The 10,917-nt window shown below is 38.2% G+C and overlaps 2 protein-coding genes and 2 pseudogenes across 3 annotated transcripts; 1 reads left to right on the top strand and 3 right to left on the bottom strand.

Annotated features, from left to right (window-relative positions):
- Window positions 1-2,916: 2,916 nt before the first annotated feature.
- LOC147518166 (transcription repressor OFP13-like) lies at window positions 2,917-4,009 on the bottom strand. Its single transcript, XM_086594736.1, has one exon. The coding sequence runs from the start codon at window positions 3,717-3,719 to the stop codon at window positions 3,009-3,011; it is 711 nt and encodes a 236-aa protein (XP_086450862.1). The 5' UTR covers window positions 3,720-4,009; the 3' UTR covers window positions 2,917-3,008.
- A 1,317-nt stretch (window positions 4,010-5,326) lies between these two features.
- LOC147518165 (adenylosuccinate synthetase 1, chloroplastic-like) lies at window positions 5,327-8,115 on the bottom strand. The gene is made up of 4 exons (XM_086590093.1): window positions 7,676-8,115; window positions 6,361-7,053; window positions 5,959-6,270; window positions 5,327-5,864 (listed from the first exon to the last, which is right to left on the bottom strand). Exons 1-3 carry the CDS (start codon window positions 7,982-7,984, stop codon window positions 6,151-6,153), a joined length of 1,122 nt encoding a protein of 373 aa, XP_086446219.1. The 5' UTR covers window positions 7,985-8,115; the 3' UTR covers window positions 5,327-5,864; window positions 5,959-6,150.
- Window positions 8,116-8,466: 351 nt separating this feature from the next.
- Window positions 8,467-9,115, bottom strand: LOC147518164 (prefoldin subunit 2 pseudogene; annotated as a pseudogene). The gene has a single exon (XR_015211720.1). The product of XR_015211720.1 is annotated as a prefoldin subunit 2 pseudogene (transcript).
- An 899-nt stretch (window positions 9,116-10,014) lies between these two features.
- Window positions 10,015-10,544, top strand: LOC147518163 (cytochrome b561 and DOMON domain-containing protein At4g12980 pseudogene; annotated as a pseudogene).
- The last annotated feature ends 373 nt before the right edge of the window (window positions 10,545-10,917 follow it).

The following is a 10,917-nucleotide window of genomic DNA, read 5'->3' as shown; positions in this document are numbered from 1 at the left end:
TTAACTTACTCCCTTATTATTTATATAAACAAATAGGTCTACAGGAGATACAACCTACTAAAATGACGTTGCAATTAGTTGATCGGTCTATTAAGTATCCTAAGGGTGTGGTTGAAAATGTGCTTGTTAAGGTTCAGGATTTTGACTATCCTGCTGATTTTGTATCCTCGATACAGAAGTAGCTAACGACTCTGTTCCGATCATTTTAGGGAATCCTTTCTTGGCAACTGCCAACACGCTTATAAACTGCCGCGATGGTTCGATATCCATGTCTTTTTGCCATCTTTTTGTTGAGGTAAATGTTTTTAAAATGATGAAACATTTACCAGATTCGTCTATAGATGGGGAGGTTAGCATGATCGAGAGTATAGCTCAAGATTATTTCGACAACACGTTTCCTGATAATCAGATGCACCAATTTCTTTCTTTCGGAAGTTCAAACATTGACGCCATGACAGAAGAAGAATTTTTCACACAATATCCCAGTGATTCTTCTAACCCACCTATTGAAGAATGTCTTGCATATCTAAAAAATTCTAATGATATAGACCTAAGAGCTCTAGCTTAACACCATTCACCCACCTCACATTATCCTGTCACTCATTCAACTTCCATCAATGTTTCCTGCCCTCCACCTTTTCGAAGGAACCTTGAGTTTGCACTTGACCCTCTTGTTTCTCCTGTGCTTCATGATTTTCTAAATTTTCCTAGTATGAAATTACTACCTACAAAGCCACCAAATACTTTCATTTTTAGTTGTGTGATTATACCAACCCACTCCACCCATACATGTTGTGATAAACCTACTCTCTCATTTCTTCCATTTCTTACTTTTACAATTCATCCATATCCACCATATATTTCACAACCATCTATTTTCTCACAATCATTCACTTACCCTCCCTTTCGTTAGAAAAACAAGAAGACTTACAACCAATAACTCATGTTACAATGACGAAAACTTAAATGGAATGTACTCAAACACAGGGTTTTAACAATAACATTATCATTAAAGTTAAACATTGTCATAAAAGTTTTACATTTCTCACTTGACACACTTTAAACCACCTAAAAACATGTTAAAACTAATTAAAGGTGCGAAATTTAAGCAACTTACCTTAAGTTTTTTGTTCGATCACGTGTAAGTAAACCAGCTACCACCTACTTACTTGCTTTAGTGTACTTGCTTTGAGTTTTTGAGTTATTGTTCAGATGGATTTGTCTAGTAAACTAGATAAAGTTGGGTTTGTCAAGATGGAGTCATACATGCATGTTGGAGTTCACAATGAAGAAGATAGCTACATTTTTCAACGATTTTTCTTTAGCTAAGAACATGTGCCATTGAAAATGTGCTCTTACAATGCTAATGAGACGTGTTGTGCATGAAATGTTCTCCACCGTTGATGGATTTGGTTAGGATGATGACACATGTTGATGCAAACATGAGTGAGGTTAGTTTGGGTATTTTAGGTGGGCAAGGATAGTCGACGTCATTTAGGCAAAAAATTTATGTTCGTTGGATAAAATGGATTGTGATGATGCCACATGGCAATTGGATGGGTTTTGATTTTGGGAGAGTCAAAAGGCTTATTGGTCATTTCACTTGGTGGGGGGTAGATGTGTACTTGCACATGCAGCAAACGGACGGAATGTAGTCAGTAAGAGCTGACTTGGTCTTGCTGTGAAATTAGGGATAGAGGTCTGATAATGAAAGATCTGGGTGGAAGTCTAATTGGCAAAGTTGTAGGGAGGTGGAAATCTAAAAAACTGTTAATATTTAAATGGAACAAGGTTTCCATAATTTTCAAACAAAAAAAAATGTTTCCATAATTTTGCGTGTTGCTTTTGTGATTGACTTTGGGTAAAGAACCTTTGTCATCTTCCTTCAAGCAATATCAAATTAGCCTTAGGGGTCTAGTCCTGGTTATTTGTATCCCTTATAAATGGACAATGGTGACAATAGTATTTTATTGATATCATCTCGGTGATCTCACCATCATCCTAACATCGGGACATGCAACAAGTTTTTAGGCCCATTCATTCTATTGATACCCATCTCAGCCATCTGGCACTACATCATGACCTGCAGTCCTGCATAGATATTTTTTTTGTTCTCCCGAATTCCCGATAATTGACCTGCATAGAGTAGTACAACAGAGCAACAGCAACTGCCTTGAGCCCTTCTCCCATTGCCATTGGTAAGTTTTTCTACTTAGGAGTTAGGACTACGGGACATCAACCTGATAGTTCATTTGCTACACAACTTCACCAACTCTAGAATTTCTAGAGTGTACACATCATCGCACCATCATCCGTTTTATTGTTAACTTGAAATAGGTTCCACGTGCGACTTATGTTTGGGGACTTGGGGTTAGTGCCTAAATCAGGATAGAAACTTTACATCTCTATCAGTCTACGGTCTACCCCACTAATTAACTAACTTGACAACCTCCCTCAATTATGATAAGAGTAAATGGTGCACATTATTACTGCTTCTGTTCACTTGCATTAGTTGCATCACGCTTAACCGTCCCACCAAAGAGGCAAATCAAGTGAAGAGAAATAGATTGGTTAACACAAATATGTAATTGCAGATGTACGCCAACAAATGAGATATGAGACATCAAAGCTCTATTGTGGCAGTTAATCTCACTCTCTAGGGATCTGTTTGGGTGGCCCATGTGTAAGCTAAGGTTAAGAAACAAAAAACACAAACAAAGAAAAGAGACACACACGACAGAAATGAAACTGTACATCCAGGTATCCAACCAAATACAAAACCAACCAGGACAAAAACAATCCCACCAACTGAAATTCTCCGTTGGAAGATTACTGATAGTAATTGAGACAGAATAGCAGCATACACAATGAAGAATGCTAAGTTGCGTGAAAACAATCCCACCAAAAGACAAAATGTAACGCTATGAAAATTTGATAAAAATACTTGTGTGACACAAACGATGTCCTCTCATAATGGAGTACATCTATATGCAAAATTTTCAACTACATCAATGACGTGCGACTGAATAGTAGTCGGAGACATCAGATTTCCGATGACTTGGATGAGATTCCTTGGAAGTAAGACTAATAAGAACATCAGTAAAAGCAGCAATAATACACTTGTGAGTGTCTTTAGGATTTAAAGCAAGATAACACAAGAGCAACTCATGCAAACCATCCCAATCACCTCTAACATCAAATAGCTCTCTTGCTTCAACCATTTCCACCATGGATTCTCGAAAATCGATATAAGGATTAGGCGAGTGAGTCCTAATAGGAATTCCTCCGGCAATGAGTGCTTCAGGTTCTGGTAAGTAGTTCGAATCAGTTGAGTCGACAATGGAGTTAGAATGGCCTGGTGAAGCAATAAAGAAACGTTGAGAAGCCAAAATAGTAGAAAAATCGGGAGGCTTAGAGGTGATGTGTGAGTCAGAATCTGAGTTAGATGAGAAGATCTCTGAGGTGCATGGTGTGAAGGATATTGAAGCGGGAGAATACGAAGGGAGGTCATAGATGGTAGGTATGTGCTTGAGCTTGTGTGGGATAATGTTTTTCGATGAAGTTGAAGTGTGAGATGGACATTTCTGATCATTTTGAGTGGACGGAGTTTGAGAGAATTGAGTTGGATTGGTGCTTTTTGTCTTTGAGAAGCAAAAGTGAACTGTTTTGCCAAGAATTCTGGGCATTTTTCTCTTTGGTTTGGGTGCAGTGTGCACCATTTGTGTGTGGGAGAGTGAGAAGTTGAAAGTTAAAAGGGTAAAGTTCAGCTGAGTGAGTGTCTATGGGAGTTTGGGTGTATCCAATACAACCTATACACTTGAGATGAAGCAATGAAGGATTGGAGGAGACTCAGAGAGAGGATTTTATGCTGTTGTTGTAGCTGCATTGAATGGTGATTGGAGCATAAAAGACGCAACAGTTGGGTTCTTAACTATGCTATAAAATGTAGCAAGTTGATTTGGACAGAGTTGGTACTTGGTATAATGGTATTTAAAACTTATAAATGAAAATCATATAATTTCTTTTCAACCTTTCCTCTCTCTAGAGAACTTTTATCATAAACAGGAAATGGTATGGACAAAATTGAATACATAACTGTTAACCAGTATTTCCTGGGATACCAATTACCAAGCAAGGTTCATGAAATGCAATACAAAATGTGTGGAGAAAGCTAAGCTAAAACTATACTTTTAAATTTCCGATGTTTGGTTACCTGTGGACTGATACAATACTACAAGTATATAACACCACTTCTATAGTGAAACATATAGAGGCATGGAGCAATAGTGGCTGCAGCTTTTACAGATAAGGTTTATCGAAAAAAAAAAAAAAAAGCTTTTACAGATAAGAATATAGCAAGCTAAGTTAGAAATATGAATTTTTACTGACACGTGATTTACGTCTTCCTATAATTTGTTAAAATGAGTTTTGTAAGCCAATATCTAATACAGGAACGAAAAACTGGGTCGGAGTCTCAGAGAGGTTTGATGCAAAAGTTTAAACACAATGGGGATTCATACACATGTAAATAATAATGTAACACCTATAAACTTTCATTCAAACAAGACACTAAATAACAATTACAAAGAAGCGCACGGTCCGGATAAAATCACCCATTCACCCCGGACGAATGAAGTTGACATAAATATTCATACCAAATTGATCTCCAAGGGGTAACCCTACAGTCCTTGATCACGACCCTGATTAGAGTGAAATAATGTTATTTATGTTTTTGATGCAGTCTTTAAATGTGTCTTGAAAAACATGTCATTTCTATAGGGTGGTGCCAACCTTGTACGGTTAAATAATTAACACCGTGATTAGCAGCAAAGATCAGCTCAACTGCTCGTGAGAGTAGTTTGCTTTTGGCTTCTGTTTCCTCCAACCGTAGATATTACTAGCTGCTATTAATTCACACAAGAACGAGACTAGCAGGTGCGGTGTTAGTAGGGAACATCGAGTTTAAGCTTTTAATGTACACGTGAGGTTAAAATGTTGAAGTTGGAAACCTTAATTTGTTAGGACTTATCCAGCAAACCCCATTACCCATTTATGTCAAACCTTAAGTTAATTGAAACATAACATCTATGTGTTTTTCAGACGATTAGATACTCTCTCTTCTTCTTTTTTATAGGAAAAGACGATTATATACCTTCTCATTTCAATATGGAATTAGATTTTCTTTAGTATAATGTGGGTCTCACTTAAATTGGTCTTCACCTGCCCTCATCTGCCTTTGTGGTAGCTTTTGAGGCGCTTTAACGAAGTCGGTTTTTAACTGGGAAACAAAGTGCAAAATCTCAAACACGATACAGAATCCAAAAACTGCAGCAGAAACCGGGTAAATTTCAACTATGATGCAATTGAGCAATCAAACAGACATGACACCAAGCTTCCAACCCATAAACTCAAAATCCACAAATACAAACTAATGTGCTTAGAAAGCTAAACTCATACTCAAGCTAGTCTAGAAAACAAAAATATAACAAGAAGTACCTGAGTGATCAGCTCAAAACATTGTAAGTTGTAACTCATTGACGATAAGAATGGTTAACCTTCCCCGCCGTAAAACAACAGATATTCTAAGTAATGGAACATAAATGCAACTTTAAAAATATTTTTCCACCAGCCCTGCCAAACAGGAGTTTCTCTTTCGGCGCCATGAAGAATGTCCTCTATAGCTTTATTAGGCTTCACTTCATTATAATTGCATCACGGCCAGGTCCAATGCCAATGTAGTGGATAGGGATACCAACAAGTTCTTCAATCCGTTCGACATATCGCCAAGCTGCCAAAGGAAGTTCGCCATAGTTTCTAATAGAAGAAATATTACTCTGCCAGCCTGGTAAAACTTCGTATTCAACCTAAACACACATTACAGTAGCAAGACTAGTTAGACTTACATACAACTAATACTTATGATGTAAGGGGAAAAAATATTGGGATATAAATGCTTGCCTTAAGTTGCTCAAGAACACTGAGGTCAGAGGCAAATGATTCAACTGGTGTACCGTCAACTTGTTTGTAGGATACACCTAACTTAATTTCGGAAAGATCCGAAAGGACATCAAGTTTGGTAAGGTTTAAGGAAGAGAAACCATTAATTTGACAGCAAAACTTTAAAGCAACTAAGTCAAGCCAGCCACAGCGTCAGGGACGACCAGTAACAGTACCAAACTCCTTCCCAGCAAACCTGAGGAGGTCACCACCCTTTCCTAGGATCTCTGTTGGAAAAGGACCAGAGCCAACTCTTGTGGTGTATGCCTTTACCTGCATAAGAAGATTTCGAATTCAAGGTGTATCCAGATTAACATTACGTCGTTTTACAACACCAGGGAAATGGAATTCAAGTATACTTACTACTCCGATTAGATCACCCAGAACTCTTGGAGCAATGCCAAGTCCAGTGCATATGCCACCAGCTGAGGGGCTAGATGAAGTGACAAAAGGGTAAGTGCCAAAATCAATATCTAGCATAGTTGCCTGACCACCTTCAACCAATATCTTCTTTTTCTGTCCGATGAAATCATTCACAACATGAACAGTATCAGCAATGAAGGGCTCCAACCGCTCGGCAAATCTCTTGTAGCGATCAACTTCCTCCCTAAGCATGTCAGGACTGTAATTAAACCCTTTAAATCGTGCAGCTGCTTCTGATAACAAAAGATCAAGCTTCTGAGGGAAGGTATCCATGTGCCTCAGATCACTTACTCTTATCCCATTCCGTATCATCTTGCTCGAATAACAAGGCCCTATCCCTCTTTTTGTTGTCCCAATAAAGGATTTAGCAAGCTCGGATTCTCTAAGCCCATCAACAACTTGATGAAAATCAAACAACAAATGAGCGCGATCAGATACTAATATCCTTCCCTTACAGGAAACACCATTAGACTCGAGACCATCAATTTCTTTAAATAATCCCGGTAGATGCACCACAACCCCATTACCAATAACACATAGAGTTTCCTCATTAAGGATTCCTGAGGGAACAAGATGAAGAGCAAATTTCTTCCCCTCGTCATTGTAGATGGTGTGTCCAGCATTTGCTCCCCCCTGAAATTTTGAAAACATAGATTTAGTACTAAAGAACAAGCAGAACATGTATATATGTACCTACTCCCTCGGCCCCCTTTATCCAACTACTATCCGTGCATTCACGTACATATCATTCTAGCCTAATGTGGTCAAATTGAAATTTATTCCAATTGGTAAAACGATGGAAAGCTGAATCATAATTCGAATAAAAAGGCATACGATTCATATAGACTATTCAAAATCCATTAAGAAGAACTATATTTAACAAATAACTAATATACACACTCAATTCATCATGCTCATTTACTACTTGTAATTTCAAGATAACAAAGAATTATATCACAACCCACAGTTCTTCTTACCCAACATGTTCTTAGTACACATTAGTAGTCCTACCTTTACTCACTAGGCATTTTACAAATTTATTTGCAACTAGTTACACTCTCGCCCAGATATAGAGTCATTGAGCTATAATTATTGTCATGAGCCACCTTAGACAACATGAATTCTTTGACTACATTTTCCCAATCAACTAGCTAACATACAAAAATTACAATTACAATACTAATATAAATAATACAGTTAAAGAAAAAACTAAACAAATTAAATAAATTAGAACAAAAATAAAATAACGATATACCTGACAACGAGCAACAACATCGCAATGACCAGCCAAAATATCGACAAGTTTACCTTTGCCTTCATCACCCCATTGACAACCCAACACACCGGATACTTGACTCAACTGACCCACACGTTCTTGAAACAAATCTTTTATCGGCGGCTGCTGCTCCGAAACAATTGATGGGGTAGTTGATAAAGATGCTACTACACCTCCCTTCCTATTATAGCATTTCAGGAAAACAGCATTCGAGAAGCTGGTACTCCTCTTTTGAGGCGCAGAAAAAAGTGGGGCTTTGGAATTGAGCTTCACTGTGGAGAGCTGCATGGCTTTGCTTTTGAGGACGAGGAAAAGAAAAGGGTTTTTCTTGTTTTGCTGATTTTTCTACTCTTCTTCTCCTAACAACAACTCGCAAACCCAGCCCATTAATATTTGGTTTTTTTCGTAATTATGATTTTCTCTTTCCCATTTTCAGTCCAAATAAATTACCAAACAACAGAAGAATCTCATTCCATCCAGCTGTGAGCATAAAAAGATGGAATTTTTAAGCTAGGACTATTCCGAAGTAGCCAACATCAACGTCCTGAATATAACATGCCAGACATATCTCAATCAATAATAAGAAAATGAAAACATCAGAAGCATCACAAAAGAGTCCGCCCTGGAAGTACATTGACAGAAATGTCGACCCACCGGACTCTTAGCAAAACATATCCACCAAAGGTAACACTGTAAAAATCAGTAAATACCACATCGAAAGAAAGAAAGAAAATCACTAAACAAGACTTGCGGCAGAGACCACATCAAAATTGTTTGGCAATGAAGGCCACCAGATCCTTACTAAAAGTAATATGGTTTAACAAGAAAAACATAGCATAGGCGAAAGTCATGACGAAAATAGATTACAGCACATACCACACTAACAAAATAGATAGGCCACAATCAGAATTTTCATTAAAAAGTGAAAAGATGAAACAGATGAAAAAGAACCCCCATAGAAGTGATCACTTATTCGTCTGCACCAGCCGGACCAACAAGAACCCCCTGAGCAGAACCTTCTTTTTTGCTGCTATCGTCCTTCACATTGTTTTCTGGTTTTCTTATTCTTATTTTGTATTTCGCTTCGAAGTCGACCATTTCCTTTTTCTTCCTTTCTAAGGCTTCGTTCAGCCGAGAAATTACCTCCTCAAGGCCGGCCTTGTTGTGCTGGACAGCAGGCAGAACTTCTTTGATGGTTCTCTCCACCAACACACCTCCAATCATTCTATAGCATCGCCTGGACGGATCAAGTGGCTGTATGGCTCCAACCACCAATGAGTGCTCACTCACTTCCATCTCCAGTTCTGTGATTTTTGTGTGAAGTTGGCTAATTTCAGACCGCATTGTACCATAAAGATTGGCAACTGCCTGCTCATTTACTGGTTCCTTAACATCACCTTCACCTTTGCTGGTCATCATTCTGAACAAAAATGGGGAAACATTAAAGGAAACTTATAGGAGTCAAAATCTTAACTCTATACATCCTAAAATTCCGACCATTTAAGAATCTCCATTTAGGTATCAACTTCAGATACTAGCCTGATTGAAAGAACACAACATCTGTATCACATGTACCATTACAGATATCTAGCAGTTGGATAGATGACCACTCATGTACAAGAATACCAACACATGTATCAACTCTAAATACTAGCTTTTGCTTCATATGCACCAGTAAAGATATCTAGCTGTTAGATAGACTTCCTTAACGTAATTTAACAACCATCAAAACCTATTTATTTACTAGAGAAACAATTGACATAACAGTAGTTTGATGCACTTGCTACTGAGACAAGAATACAAATGATTGTTAATACACACACTCTTGGATTTTCATCTTGCTTAAACCCCAGCAGCATAACAACTTACATGTCCTTATGAACAAATGCAAAATCAGAACTACACCATTATAGGCCGGGTTAATGATGTGTTGAATCCCAAACAGACCCTTAACAAGTTGTATAGACTATAAAGGAGCTTACCTTCCTTTTGTTTGCAGTTGGTGTCAAACAGAAATTCAGATGCCGGGAACAATTGGGAAAATGCACAACCTAAAATTATGTTGGCCCAACTTTGGGCCGGTTACCCACACCTAATGGGCCTGAACAAATTTGGCATGGAATGGTCTATACAAGTTAAAGGTACCAATGGTCACCTATTAGAAGTATAATGATCTAATTGGAGTTGAACTGAAATTTTAGGTGCACGCATTGTTGAATGGTGCGGGCTATGGAATCTTGATGCCAGTTGGTGTCATCGCAGGATTGGCCTTAAAGTCAATTGGTGGTGATGCATGATTTTATCTTCACGCCACTTGCATGGGTCTTGGGTACGCTCTTGGTTTCGCTGGATTTGTAACTGGTTTAAAACTTGGTAGCTCTTCTGGTGTTCAGCACAACGTCCACAGGAACCTTGCCATTGTCCTCTTCACCGTTGGTTCATTTCAGGTACTCAAAACTTGAAAAACCCAACAATATACCAAGTGCATAAATTTTAAAACATGTATTTATCACTTGAGAGAGTACTTTTCTAATGTTTCGTTCTGTTTTAAATGTAGGTGCTTGTTGCCATGTGTCTGAGGCCAAAGAAAGATCATAAGTTGAGGTTTTACTGGGCCAAATCCCACCTAGTTATAGGTTTAAGTATACTCATTTTGGGAATCATCGAGATCTCTGAAGGTTTACGCCTTTTGGAACCTGCGAAAGGGTGGAAACTGGCATACATTGCCTTTCTTGAAATATGGGGCGTAATTGTTTTTGTACTCGGAATAATCAGACTAGTCAATGCCGGTGAGAAATGGAAAGAGGCCAAGACGACTCGAAATGGCTGGAACAATAGTCATCCATGATATGATCAAAGCATCAGCATAGAGATGGCTTCAATTCTTTCGCTAGTCAATCCTTACACAAACGAAGAAGCTAGTGTTTTGTTGCAGCTGAGAATACTAGCTTATCAGATTCCCCCTTTTAAACATTTTTCTTACGCAGATTATAAAACAAATTTATTGTTTTCTCCATCACTTGAAGTACTTTTTCCTTCTCTTTTCGAGATTATATGTCGACTGGTAATGCTGTATCACAGACACCTTCTTGTAGACTACTTGAATTTTTTATCTTTTTTCGGGTAGACGACTTGTTTTGATAAACCTTCTTAACTCTGATTACTATTCAAAGTATTTCCTCATTCAACAATCACTCCCGCGCGCAGACTATGGGTGGACA

Source organism: Coptis chinensis, chromosome 2 (genome assembly GCF_015680905.1).
Source record: "Coptis chinensis isolate HL-2020 chromosome 2, ASM1568090v1, whole genome shotgun sequence".
NCBI lineage: Eukaryota > Viridiplantae > Streptophyta > Magnoliopsida > Ranunculales > Ranunculaceae > Coptis > Coptis chinensis.
Note: the sequence above shows the minus strand (reverse complement) of the source record. Positions and strands in the feature narration are given on the sequence as shown.

Coding starts and splice junctions, on each gene's coding strand:
- LOC147518165 (XM_086590093.1), bottom strand. CDS start 7,984: ATGCAGCTCTCCACAGTGAAGCTCAATTCCAAAGCCCCACTTTTTTCT. Junction 7,054..7,675: donor ATGTTGTTGCTCGTTGTCAG/GTATATCGTTAT, acceptor TCAAAATTTCAG/GGGGGAGCAAATGCTGGACA. Junction 6,271..6,360: donor TGGGTGATCTAATCGGAGTA/GTAAGTATACTT, acceptor CTTCTTATGCAG/GTAAAGGCATACACCACAAG.
- LOC147518166 (XM_086594736.1), bottom strand. CDS start 3,719: ATGGTGCACACTGCACCCAAACCAAAGAGAAAAATGCCCAGAATTCTT.